This window comes from Choristoneura fumiferana, chromosome 30 (genome assembly GCF_025370935.1).
Source record: "Choristoneura fumiferana chromosome 30, NRCan_CFum_1, whole genome shotgun sequence".
Taxonomy (NCBI): Eukaryota; Metazoa; Arthropoda; class Insecta; order Lepidoptera; family Tortricidae; genus Choristoneura; species Choristoneura fumiferana.
The window spans coordinates 4,705,388-4,727,053 of NC_133501.1; the positions used below are offsets into that span (position 1 = coordinate 4,705,388).

The 21,666-nt window shown below is 37.8% G+C and overlaps 1 protein-coding gene across 2 annotated transcripts in view; it reads left to right on the top strand.

Annotated features, from left to right (window-relative positions):
• alpha-Cat (catenin alpha) overlaps nt 1–21,441 on the top strand; it is a 105,170-nt gene extending 83,729 nt beyond the window's left edge. For both annotated transcript variants that reach the window (XM_074110083.1, XM_074110082.1), the window contains exons 18-24: nt 409–476; nt 1,820–2,001; nt 3,359–3,464; nt 4,468–4,602; nt 5,425–5,541; nt 14,833–14,998; nt 15,934–21,441. In XM_074110083.1, the coding sequence (XP_073966184.1) occupies nt 409–476; nt 1,820–2,001; nt 3,359–3,464; nt 4,468–4,602; nt 5,425–5,541; nt 14,833–14,997 (773 nt within the window). In that variant the 3' untranslated portion in view covers nt 14,998; nt 15,934–21,441. The remainder of the gene's footprint in view (nt 1–408; nt 477–1,819; nt 2,002–3,358; nt 3,465–4,467; nt 4,603–5,424; nt 5,542–14,832; nt 14,999–15,933) is intronic.
• Nucleotides 21,442–21,666: the final 225 nt, after the last annotated feature.

Here is a 21,666-nt window from a genome sequence, read left to right on the forward strand (position 1 = left end):
AAATATAAGGTACATAGAGAGCGAACAATTGTTTCCACTGTTGCTTTTTCATTTCCTCGCAATTTAAGTGAAAAGCAGAGTGTAAAACTCGAGCATTAAGCCCATTTTCCCCTCGACGTGTCTATCCACCCTTGCCGTACCGGCCCGGGTGGCTATATGAACGTCTTATGTAAAATGGCTCGTTTTATGCTCTTGTTGTACAATCTACTATTTATGAGTAACGTACATATGCTTATGCCCTTGACTGTACAATAAAACTTTTTTTTAAATCAGTATTTAACCACTTATTTCCCTTTTAGGAGCGTTTTTGTAGCACCTGCATATTACTCTTGACTGTACCTATTAACAAATGTTGCTTATCGATTTTTCTAATAGTATTTTTATTGATTATTGGTTTAATGTTGGCAGCGAGCGCCCACACCGGGGAGCACGGCGTGGACGAGTATCCGGACATTAGCGGCATCACCAACGCCAGGGTGAGTTGGCAACACTGAGACTATCACCATCCCAGACTGTACTGGGTGATTCGAGAGGCTTGAGCAGGACGTGTTAAGTGTATAGAGTCTTGGTAACCATAATTAATTAAACGTTGGTACCATATAAAGGTAAACCAAAATTGACTATTGTCATCAACCATGACTATTGTCATGAGGGCGCTGTTGTTCCTATTTATATGGCAATAGTTCACAGAATTCGAAAATCGAAGTTCGTATCGTACCGTCCCTCTCGCTCTCGTATTAAATAGTATAAGTGTCAGTGGGACCGCACGACACGAACTTCGAGTTTCGAGTTTCGTAGTAGCCCTGCAGTATAGTCGGAACAATGACATCGTGACTTGTCCACAACGGATACCTGTTAGCTCTGATGTTAATTTGGAAAGGTTTTGTAGTGGAATAGATTCATTCCCCCAAGCGTTTTTTTCAGTAGTTTATTATAAACAATATTTACAATGATCCGTTGTTGACTACAAATCGTTTTGGGCATTTTTTGTTATTGTCCAAAGAAACCGCCACAGTGACACTGACAATCATTAAAATTATTGCCAGTGTAAGAAATTAGTTCCAATGAAATTCCGCAACATGGCGAATAGTCATATATTTCTGGTCAGGCTTTCTAATATTAGGCCCTTAGATATGAAATAGGTATGTACTCGTATATTTTATATGCCCTGTAAGAGAGGGCTCCCATTGGCGCGTTTGCGTTGCGTTGCGTCTTGTTGTCGCAACGGGAGCGTCAAAGTTCGCATACTCTTCGCTAGTCAAACCGTAATTTTTGTCCGAATCATCGTTTGTCATACTTTTTTCCCACTGAAACCATACATTTTTCTGAAATTTTTAAATGGACATCCTATAGAAAACCATAGGTTAGGTTAGGTTTGTTTTATAACAATTCTGAACAATTATTGGACTCAGCGAAAAAAGAGTTATGACAAACGATCATTCTGACAAATATTATATTCGGACTTTCGATATGTATGCGAGCCGATATGGATCCCAAATTTCAAGTCGATGCCATTAGCCGTTGAAGAGTTCCGTCCTGCGGAGACGATCCTGGCCGGACTACCAGGATGTCGCTACCAGATTATTGCATTGTCACGCAATTTACATAAGTATACCATATTTCAAGTCAATCCAACTACTGGAAGTTGGTCGAATTTTGCAACATTTGATGACAGACAGACAGACAAACAGACAACGGAACAGGTGAAACTAAATAAAAGTTTGTCACAACCCTGTGACGACGCAACGCACCAACAGGGCCTCTCTCTTAGTGTATACAAAATGTGTAAGATAGAAAATAATAATGTGTTTATTTGCAGGAAGCTATGCGCAAGATGACAGAAGAGGACAAACGCAAGATCCTGCAGCAGGTGGAGCTGTTCCGCCGCGAGAAGATGACCTTCGACAACGAGGTCGGCAAGTGGGACGACGCCGGGAACGACATCATCACCCTCGCCAAACACATGTGCATGATCATGCTCGAGATGACTGACTTCACCAGGTGACGACCTATCCTCAAAATAATGGAGGCCTTTCCAACAGTGGAAGACCAAACTTCTGCTGGAATGGCTTCCATTCTTGATCTTCCTCTTTCTACTCATGCATCGACGAGAAGACTGACTTCAGCAGATGATTAGTGTCATACTGCTGGGCATAGGCCTGGAGAGTACATAGTGGAAAGTTGTGCGGGGTTCCCTCCTTTAAGGGGTGTATCCACTAAAACATACCAACAATTGTCTGCTGCTGGGATCGCTGACATTCAAAAGTGACGCTCCTTGAGCTGACAAAAGCCTCCCTTGACCTTCTTCTGGCTGTCTTCGTTTCTTTCCTTATCCGGACCGCTTAAACCTTCGATAAAGAGGTAGGCAAGTATGATGACGCCGGCAATGACATCATCACACTTGCCAAGCACATGTACATGATTATGCTGGAGACGACTGACTTCACCAGGTGAGGACCAATCCTCAAAAGAATGGAGGCCTTTCCAACAGTGGAAGACCAAACTTCTACTGGAATGGCTTCCATTCTTGATCTTCCTCTTTCAACTCATGCATCGACGAGAAGACTGACTTCAGCAGATGATAAGTGTCTCACTGTAGGACAAAGACCTGAGGTTTTACTGTCTAATACATTTGATATTACAAGGGTAGGTTCCCTCCTTTAGGAGGCATGCACTAAAACACATCGGTGCATATCCACTGCCGTTCTGGAAGCGCCATGGGATCACTGACGTTCAACCATGACGCTCCCTGAGCTGGGCAAAAGCCTCTCTTGACCTTCTTCTGGCTGTCTTCGTCTCTTTCCTTATCCGGACCGCTTAGACCTTCGACAACGAGGTCGGCAAGTAGGACGACGCCGGCAGTGACATCATCACGCTCGCCAAGCACATGTGCTGGAGATGACTGACTTCACCGGGTGAGGATTGGTCTTCTACTGTTGGAAAACCATCGCTTCCTGATCTTCCACCTTCTACTCATCCATCAACGAGAAGACCGACTTTATCAGATGATTATTGTCTCATCATCTTCATCATCTCAGCCGTAAGACGTCCACTGAAGGACTAAGTGCTCCCCCATAGACCTCCAGTTGCTTCGGTTAGTAGCGGCCTGCATCCACCGTGAACCCGCTTTAACCAGGTCATCCATCTCGTTGGTGGACGTCCTACGCTGCGCTTGCCGCGCGGTCTACATTCGAGAACTGTTCAGTCCCGACGGCCATCTTTTCTCCGTGCCCCATTGCCGCTTCAACGAGCTAATTCGCTTGGCTATATCGGTGACCCTAGTTCTTCTATGTATCTCCTCATTTCTATAAATTCAAATTATACAAAACACCTTTATGTATGTTTGTCTGTTGTGCAGGGGCCGTGGACCGCTGAAGACCACTATGGACGTCATCAATGCCGCCAAGAAGATATCCGAGGCCGGCACCAAGCTCGACAAGCTGACGCGAGAGATCGCAGAACAGGTGCGTCACGCGGATTATAATTGGCTATAATATATTTTGACAACTTTTTGTTTAATTGCCAAAAGAAAAACTATTTTTCGCTTCACATGCTCTAAAAGTAGGTCAATAAAGCCTAACGTGGCAGGTAAAGTGAGTACTTTAGTCCCTAGGGAGTAAACCTATTTTATTTTATTTAAAGCGACTTAGATAAACTCAAACAGCCAGTACTTACTTGGTTTTTGGCATAGAATAAGATTTTGTGTGGACCATCTTTATGACGAAAATGTTACGTCAGTCTACCTCGTCTTAGTTTCTATGCTTTTTTCGCATAGAAGTGGCGCCTTTCTATTTATTCCAGTTTGTGTAAGGACCATTTTATCTGTCTGGTTGGAAAAAAAGAAAAAGACTTACCGCGAAAACTTTGAAATTGTTGTAGAGCGTAAATTATAAACGATTAATGACTAATTTGTTCTCGTAATCGAATTGAAAAATAGAGTTTTCCCCTCGAGACTAAAATCGGGTGGCTAACCACCTCGGGTATATATTGCTTATTTTAGTCCCTCGATAAAAAAGATACTATACTATATTCAATATTTTCTGATAATTTTAATGATGGACTAATCCGATCCAATCGACATAACATATAAATAAATAAATATCACGGGACAATTGACACCAAAATGGATCTAGTAACAAAGTAAGTAAATCTTGTGTTATGGGTACTAAATAGTCAACAGATCCCAAGGAACAAACATTCGTAATTTTCATACAAATATCTGCCCCGGCCGAGAATCGGACCCGGGACCTCCAGCTTCGTAGTCAAGTTCTAGGGCTATTCGGTTTCGGTCGTCTAAGGGGCTGTTTCACCATCCATTGATTAGTGTTAACTGACGGTTAAATGTGATGCCGTCTCTATTTGTTTTGTTCGAATAGACGGAGACGGCATCACATTTAACCGTCAGTTAACACTAATCAATGGATGGTGAAACAGCCCCTAAATAACATATAATGACCGTTTGTACAGTGCCCCGAGTCGTCCACGAAGCAGGACCTCCTCGCCTACCTGCAACGCATCGCGCTCTACTGCCACCAGATACAGATCACCAGCAAAGTGAAGGCCGACGTGCAGAACATATCCGGGGAGCTCATCGTCAGCGGGGTGAGCTTACACGTCCCCTATACGTACAACACGATGGGCGCTGGTGTGTGGGTCAATCAACTTTTCAGTGTAGCCGGTTGCCATGGTAACGTCCCCTGGGTCACTTCTTAGAAGTATGGTTTTGTGGGGTACAAATCCACTAAAAGTTAGGAGCTGTGACAGTTTTAAGGCAATCCCATCATGCTCATCTCATAAGCATGCTAGTAGTATACATTACAAATATTTTTCTAAGCAAGTGTATCACTGATGTCTCCTGGGTCACGTGATAGAATAACACCACTAAAAACAACATGTTGTACAAGGGTCGATCAACTTTTTCTCGTCACTCGTTGCTATAGACGTTTCCCTGAGTCACTCTTTAAACCGTAAGTTTAACATGCATTTTTGTGTTAGTTATAACTGTTATAAGCCCCTTCTATAATTTGGTCATCTGTCATCTAATAAGCATCTATCTATATTAATAATTTCGTCAAGGGGTACGGTAGACTCGAACGAAATGCACATCAAATTGAAGAGCGTAAAAAATTAGTCAATCCGAGTCAACAACTTGTGGGCGGAAAATTCGGATTATCGAGTATTTTCAATATAAACTTGAATAAATTACTAAGTATATAATGGCGTTGCGAAGTAAACATGTCAAAGTCATCACATCAAAGTGGCGTTAGTGTCACGTCATCACGTGTCACAGGTGTGAGAAATGTTCATTTGTATGTTGAATTTATCTATCTTTGTCATGAAGAATCATGTCTGACGAAGGAGCATACAGATTTACCAGGTTATGCGTGTTCTAAATTTAAGTTTATTTATACTTTCTTTTTCCAGTTGGACAGTGCCACTTCTCTCATCCAAGCGGCCAAGAACCTTATGAATGCCGTGGTCCTGACCGTGAAGGCTTCGTATGTCGCCTCCACCAAGTACACCCGCCAGGGCACCATCGCTGTAAGTTTGATTACCCGACCGAAGAAAAAGGGGTTAAGAGATAACAAAAAAAAAAAAATCACAAAAAATATTTAGATTATAGCTGTCTTGGAATTGGGTCGTTTCATGGGTAAAAAAAAATCTTCTATGTCTTGATACTTCGTGAGATTCGCTAGTTTAATTTCGTGTGGGATAGGGGTATTTATCATACATAAAAAAATGATTCTCTGTCGTTTCTGCTAGAACCATTTTTTTTCTAACTTTTATAAGGCAAATCTAACCTAACTTACTGTGTTTTAGAAATTGGGTCAATCGACTTTTCAGTATAGCTGGTTGCCATGGTAATGTCCCCTAAGTTACTTATTAAAAGTATGATTTTATGGGGTGCAAATACACTAAACGTCCTAACGTTTAATGTATTTGATCAGTTGATCAGGAGTTGCGACAGTTTTAGGGCAATTAAGATTGGTTTTTGGAATCTTTTTGTATTTTTTATTTCAATTCCAAATTTTTGTTACTTTTATGGTCATCCCGTAAAATCAATATCGAAAATACAAACTGAAATATAGATGCACAGAAAAACCAGAAAAATGAAGCCAGGTACGCGGCACGGAATGCCGAGGACCTGGCTTCGACTCCCAGCGCTGGTCTTATTTTTCTGGTTTTTCTGTGCATCTATATTTCAATTTGTATTTTCGATATTGGTTTTAAGGCAATTCCATCATGGCTCATCAGTCAATCTCCTAAGCAAGCTAATAGCAAGCTACATTGCAAACATTTTTCTAACATAGTGTATCACTGATGTCTCTTGGGTCACGGGACAGAATAACATAGACCGGCCCCAATACACTGAGTTTTTTTTTTGTTTTGGAGAAAATTGAGAGTTGGGAAAATAAAATAGTATCCTACCAAAATAAACGGACACCGTTGGTTGTCTTAAATCTGGCTTTACCCAATGCATAGTGACATTAAAGCTCTAGGTATTGAATGAAAGCAGCTTGTGTATGGTAATTTAAAATATGAAAGCTTACGGCTGAAAACGCTTAAATAATTTGAGATACGCCCTGGATGCCAACAAAATCTACCCGCTAATTAATATGTAGTTTAACTAATTTAATAAGTATCTAATAAATACTTAACCTTTTCGATGCCAACGACTCATATATACGTCCATTATCCAATGCAAAAGCAACCCTCGGTCAATTGTGTTTAGGTTAAATTCAAGGCATTGCAATATGGAAGCCTGGCGTATGGGTGATGTCTTTTGTATTTGACGTGGCGGCGAAAAGGTGTTAAGAGTAGAAAACGTTGGTTCCTCTTTAACGATACAAAACAAAAAATGTAACCCTAATTTTTATGAATAATTCCCTGTTTGAACCGAGAATTAAACCAACCAAATGTAAACCCACCAAAATCATTAAGTTACAACTAGCCTATTAATTTGGAACTGCAGTTTCTACTCTTTAAACCTTTTACACATATATAAATATATTTTACCTACGCTTACGAACATAATATGTTATGCCATCCCGGAACAGAACTATGTAAGTTGTAGACGGCTTCGGTTTAAATAAAATGGAACAAATCGCAGCAAGACGTTAGTTATTTTACTGTGCGGCCGATTGGTGGAATTATGTCAAAATAATGATGAACGATATACGTAATATGGATATGAGTACAATTTATTAAAGAAAGAAATAATGTAACAACGTATTGAGGAAACGCACTTATATAAAGTCACTAATGAAATCGTCAATGTCATTTACAAGCAGAGTAGATATAAAACGCTTTTAAACTCAAGAGGTTACAATTTACAAGTGGCCAGTACAAACTCAAACTCACAAAACTCAGTGTGAGTTTTTTTTTTGTTTTGGAGAAAATTGAGAGTTGGGAAAATAAAATAGTATCCTACCAAAATAAACAGACACCGTTGGTTGTCTTAAATCTGGCTTTACCCAATGCATAGCGACATTAAAGCTCTAGGTATTGAATGAAGCAGCTTGTGTATGGTAATTTAAAATATGAAAGCTTACGGCTGAAAACGCTTAAATAATTGAGATACGCCCTGGATGCCAACAAAATCTACCCGCTAATTAATATGTAGTTTAACTAATTTAATAAGTAATCTAATAAATACTTAACCTTTTCGACGCCAACGACTCATATATACGTCCATTATCCAATGCAAAAGCAATCTTCGGTCAATTGTGTTTAGGTTAAATTCAAGGCATTGCAATATGGAAGCCTGGCGTATGGGTGATGTCTTTTGTATTTGACGTGGCGGCGAAAAGGTGTTAAGAGTAGAAAACGTTGGTTCCTCTTTAACGATACAAAACAAAAAATGTAACCCTAATTTTTATGAATAATTCCCTGTTTGAACCGAGAATTAAACCAACCAAATGTAAACCCACCAAAAATCATTAAGTTACAACTAGCCTATTAATTTGGAACTGCAGTTTCTACTCTTTAAACCTTTTACACATATATAAATATATTTTACCTACGCTTACGAACATAATATGTTATGCCATCCCGGAACAGAACTATGTAAGTTGTAGACGGCTTCGGTTTAAATAAAATGGAACAAATCGCAGCAAGACGTTAGTTATTTTACTGTGCGGCCGATTGGTGGAATTATGTCAAAATAATGATGAACGATATACGTAATATGGATATGAGTACAATTTATTAAAGAAAGAAATAATGTAACAACGTATTGAAGGAAACGCACTTATATAAAGTCACTAATGAAAACGTCAATGTAATTTACAAGCAGAGTAGATATAAACGCTTTTAATCTCAAGAGGTTACAATTTACAAGTGGCCAGTACTTTTTCTTATGGCTACTTGCTGGAAACACATAAATCTCGAGTTTGCGTTAAGCTCAGGTTTAACGACTAAATCTAGATTTATTTTTTCCTGCAAGAGGGCCTTAATGTACAAAATATTATTATTTTATGGAAGTAGTATCCATCTTGTGCTTCAGTGTACTTACTGATATACTTATAGCAAAAACTGCAAATGTTTAAATATCACAACGTGTAATGAATGTCTTATCCATGTTATGCTTTCGTCACCATATTGCGTTCCTCGGCCGCCCATTAGTTATGTTACCTACTTTAACTATATCTGAAACCCGCAAAAAACTTTCAGCGGTCCGTTAAAGATAAAAAAAATATCGTGAAAATGATCTGAACTAAAGTCTTGCCATACACTTTTTAATATTATTAATGTTATACGTATATTTTAATTTAATGCCGTACTGTGCCTCTTAGAATGAAAAAGCATGCTTACTATTTATCTGTTTTGTTTATTCGCTTTACACAAACTTTCACGTCTTTGTTGTTTATGATATCAAAAATAAGTAGATATTAGCTATGGTGAATGGAAGACCGAATGAACTACTTGTATACAGCTTTCTTATGTGTCAATAAAGTCACTCTTCGTTTAGCAGCAGAACTGTGTGTTTGTCTAAATCTTAATAGATACTAGATTTCTCTCAGGTTATGGGCTACCCATGCTCCGTAAAGTAATTTCAGTGCTAGTCAAGAATTAGATTACTAGTTCGAAAATTGTGTTTTTCGTGTGTAATCTGTGACAGAATAACGAAGATGTCGGCTAATTATGTTGCGAACGTGCCGAAGTTATTGGGCCGTGCCAACTATAGCGAATGGGTTTTCGCAGCAGAGAATTTCCTAGTATTGGAGGGTGTGCAAAAATTCATTGATGAAGAGCCTAACAAAGAGGAAATTGCGGCAGATCAAAAAACCAGAGCGAAGTTGATTTTAACTATCGATTCGTCTTTATTTGTTCATGTCAAAGATGTGAAAACTACGACTCAATTATGGAACAGACTCAAAAATTTATTTGATGATTCCGGCTATGCAAGAAAGATTACGCTACTACGAAATCTTATTTCGATACGACTCGAAAATTGCAGTTCTATGACGGCATACGTGACTCAAGTTGTAGAAAATGGCCAGAAATTGAGCAGAACGGGTTTTAACATCAGTGATGAATGGATTGGCTCGCTTTTATTAGCGGGATTGCCAGAGAAATATTCCCCTATGATCATGGCGATCGAGCATTCAGGGATTTCTATTTCGGCGGACTCCATTAAAACAAAACTTCTTGACATGGAAGAAAAAAATTCAAATTTGAATTTGAACGAGAACGGAACGAATGAAATTGAAAGCGCATTTGCCAGTTCGCATTACCAACATAAGAAGAACAAAATGAAAGTCTATGGCGAAAAGCATGATGGCGGCAATTCGTCAATGTCAAATTCGAAAAATGTCAAATGTTTTCGATGTAAACAAGCCGGGCATTACCGCAATCAGTGTCCTAATGTTGAAAATAGTTCTTCGGCGTTAAAGAAAAGTACGCGAAAACCGTCAAATGCATTCAGTGCTGTGTTTTTGAGTGGCAATTTTAAGAAAAACGACTGGTATGTCGATTCTGGAGCTAGTGCTCACCTGACAGCTAACGAAAGTTGGATTAAAAATGGTTCATATGAGCCGGCCATTCGGGAGATTGTTGTCGCAAACAAGGAAAGCGTTCCTGTGTTGTGCAGTGGTGATGTGCAGATTGCTACAATAGGAAGCAACAGCGAATACGACATCGTTGTTCAAGACGTATTGTGTGTTCCGAATATAACCACAAACTTGTTATCAGTAAGTCAGTTGATTAACAAGGGCAACAAAGTGGAGTTCAATGATGAAAGTTGTAAGATTTTTAACAAGAAGGGAGATCTTGTTGCAACAGCTTCATTGATGAATGGAGTTTACAAGTTGAACATGCCAGAAAATACGACTGTTGCCATGGCCGCGTCTGCTGACACCTGGCATCGCCGCCTGGGGCATGTAAATAGTGCTTATATGAACAAAATGCAGAATGCAGTGGAAGGATTTAACCTACAAGGAAAGGTGGACCATATAAGCAAGGCATCATGCAAGGTATGTTGTGAAGGAAACAATGTCGCTTGCCTTTTCCCAATGAAGGCAACAGAAGTGATACACTGCTGAATATAGTGCACACTGACATTTGTGGACCCATGGAAGTTGAATCCATCGGGGGATCAAGATACTACCTGTTGTTTGTCGATGATTTTCGTATGGCATTTATATTTTTCATTAAGAATAAGAGTGAAGCTCTGAAGTGTTTCAAGGAATTCAAAGCAAAAGTTGAAAACCAGCTTGGCAAGAAGATTAAGATCTTAAGAAGTGACAATGGCCGGGAGTTCTGTAATAACCAGTTTGATGATTATCTGAAAGAGAGTGGAATCATTCATCAGAGGAGTAATAATTACAGTCCTGAACAGAACGGCTTATGCGAAAGGTTGAACAGATCAGTGGTTGAGAAGGCACGATGCTTGCTGTATGATGGTGGTTTAAGCTTGGAATTCTGGGCAGAGGCTGCGAACACTGCGGTCTACCTGCGGAACAGAACTGTGGCAGCAGGATTAAACGGAAAGACACCATATGAAGTGTGGACCAACACCAAGCCAGATCTGAGTCACTTAAGAATCTTCGGTAGTACAGTGATGGTACATGTTGCCAAGGAGAAGAGACACAAGTGGGACAAGAAGTCTCGTCAATGTATCTTGTTGGGTTATCCAGAGAATGTCAAAGGATATCGCTTATTTGACCCGGAAACCAGATCTATCTTTATCAGCAGAGATGTGATAATCATGGAGAAGACTAATGACTCTGATTGTGTTATTGAGGTTCAGGAGAAGACAGACTCCAATGGAAATCAGAAAGAAGAGTTGGAGATAAGTCGAGATTCAGTGGGGGATGACTATGAAGACCAGTCCAGTACTCTGGTAGACTCATCAGGAGACCAATTTACTGAATTTGAGACAGCTGACACATCAGAAAACACAAGTACTCCGATAAAGATAAGACCACAGAGAGAAAGACGTCCACCAGAAAGATATGGCATTACAAATATTTGCATAGCAGACAAGATAGATGATGCTAGCGGGCTATCATTGCAAGAAGCTTTACAAGGACCAGAGAAAGCGCACTGGAAGCAAGCAATGACAGATGAGTTGAAAAGCTTTGAAGAAAATGATGCTTGGGAACTTGTCAGTGTTCCAGATAAGGCTAGCATTGTGAAATGCAAATGGGTACTTAAGAAGAAGTATGATAGTGAAAACCATGTGCGTTACCGAGCAAGGTTAGTGGCCAAGGGCTTTACACAAAAGCTGGGTGTGGACTATGAGGAGACCTTCTCGCCCGTGGTAAGATACACAACTTTAAGACTTTTATTTGCATTGGCTGTGCGATTAGGGTTTGATATCTCACATTTAGATGTAACAACTGCTTTCCTGAACGGTTTTCTTGAGGAAACAATTTACATGCAGATTCCTGAGGGTTTTGTTGGTGGTAATACTGATGGCAAGGTGCTTAAGTTGAAGCGTGCCATTTATGGCCTAAAGCAATCCTCAAGGGCATGGTACAGGAGGGTAGATGATTGTTTAGTTCAGAGTGGATATATCAAGTCAAAACTAGAACCCTGTTTGTATGTTAACAGTAGTAATGGTTTGAAGACTATAATAGCTTTATATGTCGATGATTTTTTCTTGTTTTCCAATGATGAGCAGGAAACAAAGCGAATAAAGCAGGAACTTTCTTCTCAGTTCAAGCTAAAAGATCTAGGACAGGTCAAACAGTGCCTAGGTATGAATGTTAACATTGATAAACAGAATAATGTAATAACATTGGATCAGGAAAGTTATATTGATCAATTGTTGCATAGGTTCAATATGACTGAGAGCAAAGTTGCTGAGACTCCTATGGAGGAGAAATTAAATTTAGAAAAAGCTAGCGATTGCAAAAGCGAATTTCCTTATCAGCAGCTGATAGGCAGCCTTATGTATTTGGCAGTATTGACCAGGCCCGACATAATGTATGCTCTGTCTTATATGAGTCAGTTTAATAACTCATATAATGAGCAACATTGGTGCTATGCTAAGAGGATTCTTAGATATTTGAAAAAGACAAAGCATTATTGTTTGAAATACAGTAAAGATGGAAAAGCAGAAATTGAAGGCTTTGTTGATGCTGACTGGGCACATAATGTAGGAGACAGGAGGTCTTATACAGGGTTTAATTTTATGTTGTCTGGAGGTGCTATCTCATGGGAGAGTAAAAAGCAAAAAACAGTTGCATTGTCCAGTACTGAGGCTGAGTACATGGGTATCTCTGAAGCCTGTAAAGAAGCAATTTATTTGAGAAACTTACAATTTGAAATAACTGGTCACATGTATGCTGTTGTTCTGTACAATGACAACCAAAGTGCTCAGAAGTTGCTGGCGAATCCTGTCTTTCATAAGCGGTCTAAGCACATAGATGTGCGTTACCATTTTTGTAGGGAAAGTGTAGCTGACAAGTTAGTTCAGACTTTGTACTTGCCCACAGCAGATATGCCTGCGGATCTGCTGACTAAAAGTCTTAGTGCAACTAAACATTATAGGTTTATGTTTATGTTGGGGCTAGTGCCAAAGTAGTTTAGTTTTTGATAATGCTTGTATATTTTGATATAGTGGGGGTGTTGTTTATGATATCAAAATAAGTAGATATTAGCTATGGTGAATGGAAGACCGAATGAACTACTTGTATACAGCTTTCTTATGTCTCAATAAAGTCACTCTTCGTTTAGCAGCAGAACTGTGTGTTTGTCTAAATCTTAATAGATACTAGATTTCTCTCAGTTCTTTACTATAGTAGATACAGAAGGGTAAAGTTTACTTTAATGAAATGTTCACTTTCTCAAAAAAATGTACTTCGTTAGAAAGAATCATTCTGTTGGAAGGTACACTGTCTCTATAAGTGCACTTGGCAATGGATACACCTTCTCAAAAACTGCATTTGATCAGGCCGACGCTGTTCTTTGTTTGGGGCATCATAGATTCAAAGTATAAAAAACAAAAAGTGCCACCAGTACTCAATAATTTCAAGAAACAAAAACATTGTAATACAATTAGGCATAGGCTGATTTCCTTTATTCAAAGTCAAAGTCAAAATATCTTTATTCAATTCAGGCTATAACAAGCACTTATGAATGTCAAAAAAAAATCTACCACCGGTTCGGAAAAACCTATTCTTTTTGACAGATACAAAAAAAAAAGTTCAAGGAGCGTCGCGCTAGAATTTCATTACATATTTGATTTTGTTTTGCGCCAAAACGTAAAGGAGTAACAAACATACACACACGCACAGACATACAAACTTTCGTATTTATAATATTAGTAGGATTGAAATGGATGGATGTTAGTGTAGTTTAGTGTATTGGGCAATACTTAATGCATGTTTATTTATTGTGTCTAATGCATGGATTATCACGATGCTAGCGCCAATGAGGGCTACCGTTTTCGCGCTCACCAGTTGGCGCCACTGTAGACAAAGGTCCTGCCTGAAGTATAGTGGTTAGTTTGTTATTACGGGCGTGGTAACAAAATATACATTTAAGTCATATTTAATACCTTAAAACCACGCAATAAAAATTTCGAACATGCGACAGTGTTTTGTTCGGAAAAAAGGGAGGACAAAGGATTCCGAAAGAGAAAACTGTCTCAAAACACAGACATTCATTGCCCCGTAACGCATATTTGCCATAAATAATTTTAGGTATTGCAAAATATTCACAAAATTATTCTAATTATAAATAAATCCGCGTAGCTCGCCCAAAAACAGTGACGTTTGACGTTTCGGAGACCTCTCGCCACACTAGCGCCTCTAGCGGCGAATTTATACGTGATAGCCCTCATTGTCCTGTCACAAACCCTCATTAAATGAAGTCGTCACCTGTCTTCTCTGTCACATTTTTGACGTGCTTGAACATGGTCTTAGGGAGAGACCACAGCGTGGTCACCACACCATAGAGATCTTACCAGGCGGGTCCATATCGACTCGCATAATCGTTTTCGGAGTGTAATGTTTGTGATAGTGTACATAGTGTACAATACAATACAAAGACTCTTTATTGTACACCAGAACTAGTAAGCGATACAGAAAACAGATACACAGAGAGAAAATTACAAGATAAGCAATAGGCGGTGTATGGTTTGTCATTTTTTTTTTCTCTGAATCAATTAATTGTTAAGAATTGTTATAAAACAACTTCTAAACTACAGTTTTCTAGAGGATGGCCATTTAAAAATTTCAAAAATATTACGGTTTCGGCGTAAAAAAATTATGACAAACAAAAACTCGGACAAACATTACGTTATGACTTGCTAAAATTATGCAAATAGACGCACCGCTCCCATGCATATTTTATATCTGATAACTAAACTGTCCATCCCAGTCCCCGATAGTGGTGTGGCGCATGAAGGCGCCGGAAAAGAAGCCGCTCGTCCGGCCTGAGAAGCCCGAGGAGGTGCGCGCCAAGGTGCGCCGCGGCAGCCAGAAGAAACAGCCCAGCCCCGTGCACGCGCTCGCCGAGTTCCAGTCGCCCGCCGAGAGCGTTTAAAGTGAGTATCAACAACACTTCCGGTCCAGTCGAACGGTCCATGTGACTGAGAATGTCATATACAGACAGATGCGCCGATCGGCGCTTTAGACGTTTTAGACTCTGGCCAGCGAAAGCTGTCCACGCATTTTTCACGAAACTAATCTGGGCCCAATTGCATAATAAATTACAAGCTAATAGTATTAGCGATTTTGTATTAAAATTCACTAATACTATTTGCTTGTAATTTGTTATGCAATTGGGCCCTGGTATCATTTTTGAGAATGTCAAAATTTTCATATTGTCATTCTAGGCCGACTGAGATAATTTTGATACTTCTACTATAAGAAATAAATAAATTGTTTTTTTTTGTTTAATTCAACCTCCTACTAATGTTATAAGATTATGTTTGAATTAAATTGTTAGAAGATATATTCAATGCCTAAATGGTCCAAAAATTGATGCATCTGGACTGTACGTAAATTTAATGGGCACTGACAAAGCTTCATCAAGTTTCACACGTTACTACATGAATTTTGATGCACCTTGAAGAGTCCAGAGTATAATTTAATTTAAATAATACCTAAGTATCTACATCGTTTAATCAGTGTACAGCAAGTGTTGTCAGCCTCTTTTTATTTTAATTTGCCGCGGTTTCTCGTGGACAGCTTTCGTTGGCCAGAGTCTATTTTCAATCTACGTGTCAAATTCAGTCAAGTTAATCATGTGTCGATGTGAGGAGCCCCATCATGAGGCGGCCAGTGGACGCCGCGGCGTCACTTCATGGTAATGCAACAATAACTCGTAGTTTTTGTGGGTATTCCCCTCATGGGCCAACATAACCTCTGTTTCCCCGAACAGGGCTCGATGGATGCATGCTAATACGTTTTAATTAAAACTCAAAGAAGCATTTTAATGTTGTTTCATGATCATGACAATTTAATTTGTACTTTTCAGTTGCTGCGTGGGGGGCATCACATCGTAGTAAATTAAAGGCAGTTCAGGCAGGCTCATATTTATATTCCAAAAGTGTGATTTGTTTTATAGCATGGAAATTATTCGCTCATATTATGTTGATTTGAATGTATTCAAAGTATTTAACCCTTATTGACGAGGAATATATGCGCGGTTTGATTTTAAATCGCGTAAAATATGAGTCATTCGAGTATTACGTAACTCCCAAAGGGGGGTGGGGATCTTTGCTTGGCTCATTTTTGATGACATGGGGGGGGGGGGGCTGGTAGGTGATTACGTCAGCACAACATCAGGCCTACGCGTCTGTTCCAGAAGAATTTTGGCGTGTTGCCTGTGCAAAATTATGGCTATGTACATTAATACGCTTGTATACCATAGGTACGTAAGCATGGCATAAGGGGGGGTTAGAACTTTGCTTACTTTTGCTGACAAGGATGAGGAGGAGTCAAAAACTAGTAAAATTCTGCTTAAGTAATATTTGATTGACCTTTGAGATGATGTATGGGTAAATATATTTCGGGGTCGGTTTGTCCTACATTTCATGTAAGGATAATTGGAAAAAAATATAAAAGATCAATATTCTACCATTTTGCGTGATTTAACTGAATTTATTACGCGTATATATTTCTCGTCAACGTTAGTTTTAAGTGCATTTATATTTTGGCGACAACAACAGATACAAGGAAACTATCAATGATTGAAGAATGAAGTCTAAACGGTACAATAAGGCAGCCAAATTTATGATAAAACGAGTATTTAAGAGTTTTGTATTCGATAACTTGTGCTTGCACCGTTAAAAACACTCTTTTTTCTTATTTAAACAATTTTCTAATTTGTTATATGTGCTACCATTTTTGATGTCACAAGTAAGATGTTAGTTATTTAAAAGATAGTGATAAACTGCGAATCGAGATTTGTTACAAATAGAGAAAATATGCATAATAAATGACGGCAATATGCATGAAAAGTGTGAAAAAAAGCATCATTAAACTAAAAAAGTTTTTTGATATTATTTCAAAATTAATATATCAAAACAAAACCGACAACAACCGGACAATATGAACACTTTGGTGGCCCTATGATAAATGTCCTATAACTAGTAATTTGGCATCATTAACAGTCAAAAGGTAAAAGAAAAGATTAAAAGATGACAGAACCTTTTTAACGGTGCAAAGCTGTAATTCGTTATTTTCTGCAGTATGGAAAAGGTAAACAATCTTCACCAAACGTTTTTAAAGCAATTAAGAAACCATAACAATATAAATGCCTAAAGCACTTTGTTATTTAATTATTTCTTGTATATACCGTATTTTTTTTATATCCGTTAACTTTGGCAGATGATTCAGTTCATTGATATGAACTACCTGATATTGTTTTTCAAAAATAAAAAACTTTTTTCTTGCACATAATAGCTTCACATCAATTGTTAAATTAATAAATTATAAAATAAACAAACATGACAAGTGACTTTGACGTGACACATAAAAGAGGCATCAAAACAATCCAAATATTTAACCTTTAATTAATAAACAAGGATTAGTTATGGACTTGGAAAAAAATCATAAATTAAGGACCTTTACGCTGTTTTACTCCTAATAATTATCTTAACTCTTGGTTATCTTTTAAACAATAATTTAGGCCACTAGTGTCTTAGAGAAATTAACTTCGTTTGACCTGTAGATTGTCCATTTAAAGTTAACGGACATCAAAAATAACGCGGTGTATGATGTAAATGATTTTCCAAAAATCAAGGCAAGATTGTTTAGGGCGGTTTCCGTCTAGCATTTTTTCTGCGGGTATATGGTTATTTTTGGCGTACGCGCTTACACGCGCGCTAGATCAAACCGAACGCGCGTGTACGCGCTCATTCCTGCGTGTTCAACGCTCGAAGAAAACAAAACTGCGCGTACAGACGCGCGCAGGTACATGCGCATCCAAAAAGAGCTAAAACGAGCAAATAAAACGCTAGTCTGAAACCGCTTTCACCTTCTTTCTAGCGCAAATAAAAACGAATCCTAGAAGACATTATAATAATAAAATAGACTAAGGAATGTAGCGAAAAGTATTAATTTTTTTACTAAGTTAAGGAAACGAGCTGTACTCGATATAATTTTGATCGATTATTTTTGTTACAAGTCTTAATTGCCTGAGAACTTATTGATGTTATTTTTTTTTACTACTTTTTAATGGGCAGCTCTCAAATTTTTTATTATCAAAGTTTAGATGTGTAATTATTACTGTACGTATATTTAAAATCGATCACATAGCAATACATTGTATCGTCGATTATGTACCTTATTTTAGAGTTAGTTGAACTGAAGTTCGTTGGAGTGCATGTTTTTTTTTTAATAAAAAACTGACATTTGATTTCTTGTATTGCATGTTTAAATTGCCCACCGATATGATTGAAGTTTAACATTTTTTCCATCTGAAAAATAGTTATGGAGTTGTAAAAAACTGTAATAAACAACGTTCTTAAATTGCATGCACACCGAGGAACGGAAATTTACAAAATTTTATTTTATTAAGCATTATTAGATATTACATTATTCACGTCCGATCTACAATTTTAAAAAGTCAACTCACTCTTGCCTTATATTATAAACAGGATCATGATCTATAATTTTAAGGGGCTGTTTCACCATCCATTGATTAGTGTTAACTGACGGTTAAATGTGATGCCGTCTCCGTCGATTGGAACAAAACAAATAGAGACGGCATCACATTTAACCGTCAGTTAACACTAATCAATCGATGGTGAAACAGCCCCTTAATATGAATTGACAGCCGGATAGCGCAGTGGTTAGAGACCCTGACTACGTGTAGTTTGAGGTCCCGGCTTAGATCCCCGCTCGGGACGAATATTTGTATGAAAAATACGAATGTTTATTCTCGAGGTGTTTAATATGTATTTAAGTATGTATCTATCTATTTAACCTCCGAACGCCCAAGTCAAATTTTTGATTTATGAACATCAAACTTTGTCATTTATGATAGAGTTTGATGTTCAAATTACAATAAGTCCTTTATAAAGGACTTTGGGCGTTAGGAGGTTAAGAATTTTTACCTGTTGCCTAGTAGCCATAACACAAGATTTGCTTTTTGGTAAAAAAAAACATTTTTAATACAAGCTTTTTAGCTGACTGTACTTTTTGTTGACCGTACTTGTATAGTCACCCAAACTACATTTGCATACCAAATTTCAAGTCGATGCCATTAACCGTTGAAGAGTTCCGTCCTGCGGAGACGATCCTGACCGGACTACCAGGATGTCACTACCAGATTATTGTATTGTCACGCAATTTACATAAGTATGCCAAATTTCAAGTCAATCCGGCTACTGGAAGTTGGTCGAATTTAACTCGCAAGATTTGATTACAGACAGACAGACAGACAGACAGACAACGGGACAGGTGAAACTAAATAAAAGCCTGTAAAAACTAAGCTCTTGCCTTTGCCAAAAATCAAATTTGGTTTATCATTATTTAAATATATTTATTTCGTTACGGTTCTTGTTTTACTAAAAAATGTCTTGCCAATTATTATTTGCCGCATTTTTCTACAGCCGAATTATATTATATATTTATATATTTCAGTTAGAATCTAATAGATCGGACGTCGACTTATGTTTATGTGATTATTTTATGTACTCTTAATAATAAATTATTATAGCTCATAGAGTATTAACATAGTGCATTTCTCATTCTGTCTGCAAAACGATGTATGCAAATTTTGACTATAAATATAATTTATATTTTATTTTACTGTACCTAACCTAAGGTACGTATTTGATACTGTAGCTACTTCACTGTCAAAACAGTGGATTAGATCATTTCTATAGTTATACCAATTTTCTTCTCTATGCAAACGGTCACGTGGGAGACAGTAGATTACGTCACGTCGTGCGTTCAGGAAAGTAAATAATTATGTCAATGGTACTCTGGCCTGCGCTGCTTGCAAAAAGACGTTCTTTGCGAAAATCGGCTACGTCAGACATGTAAGGGCTAACTAAACATTGCAGTCCATAAATGCTTTGGCAATTCGCAGACTCAAGTCACTGTAGCCGCAAACGACTTGGAAATTCTTACTTTATCATCATCATTTCAACAAGAAGTGGGCCTATATTTAGTTTGGGCAAGATATATTTTAAATGTCACCATTTATTTGCATAAATATAACGGGTGTGGCCTGTAATACGAGAAAATAATTAAAACATAGATCGTACTCGTCAAACTAAACAAGATTAGTTCAGCGAATTTTAAAAATAATGGAGTCTTTAGAGTTGCCTTTTTTCATACAAATTAAATACAGCAATCAATGTAACGTCATCCTAGAACACAACTGACGTCGCCTGTCACGCTACTAATATCAACCATTTTGCGTTACATTGCTTCTTTGAATAAACTTAAAAGTGTAATAAAAATTAAAAAACTAATTATTTTTAAAAGTCGCTGAACTAATGTTGTTCATTTTGACGAGTATGGTCTATGTTTTTATTATTTGCTCATATTACAGGCCACACCCGGTATGGTACAAGTTGTAAAATATATTGTTGTTGTAAAGCTTATAGAACGTAATTAAAAAGATTTCCGACCGTAGCTCCAAGCTTTTATTTGTAGCTCATTATTTCTTCAGTACAAATATAAAACAACGAACAAATACTAATTTGCTTGAAATATTGCAATTGCACTTTTAACTCGCTTCCAATGTCTTAGAAGTCCGATGAAGATATAAGATGTAATAAATTAATAATAACGTGCCATCCATCCCAGTCTATATGCGTCCCACTGCTGGGCAAATGCCTCAGAACGTGCCCCCAACAAAACAACTTGATTGATAAGAAGGTGGATTTAAAATGATGATTCGGTCGTGACGTAGACTTGTCTCCCGAAGACCCATTGAAAAGTGTCTTTTCCCGCATGCTTGTTTTATAAAAGAGGCATTATGACGGATTTTTCAGCCTTGACTTGAATTTGTATGAACAATGGTGATTAATGAATTAACTGGTATGTATAACTTAAAAATATGTTATAAGAATAATTGTATTTTGTCTGTGGCTACAGATGTGCAACTTGTGGAAAGTTTCAAAAAAGTTGGAAAAGTTTTCGGAAATTCCAGAAATTTTTCACAAGATATAAGAAATTTTAATTTAAGGAACGGAAAGTTTCAATCCCCATACAAAATTGTGATCAGTTTCCGAAACTTTCCTATATGAAAAATTCCGCAAAAGGCCAACAAGTGATAGATAAAGACACGATATTAATCTAAATAACAATAGAAAGTATCCAACATAAAAATCAAAATAAACACTAGTGAAAAGACACCTTTCTTTTTTTACACGACGTTCTAATGAAATGACAAATCAATAATTAAATGTTACTAGTATTAAAAGTATCCGAACGCATTTTGTAAGGAATTTTGCAGTTTTTACCAATTTTCTACAAGTATTGTACGATTTAACTACGTAGAACAATAAAACGTGTAATCTTACATATTGTTTCATTTAAACACCTTTTTAAGGTTCTATATTCTTTTTTTTTTTCGAACTTCCTCTATGAGCCGAGGGCCTACTCCGAAGTTCGAAAATCGAAGTTCGTGTCGTACCGTCCCTCTCGCTTCTCGTATTAAATAGTATAAGTGTCAGAGGGACCGCACGACACGAACTTCGACACGCATATAATATAAGCCTTTAAACCATAGTAAAAGAGAACAAGT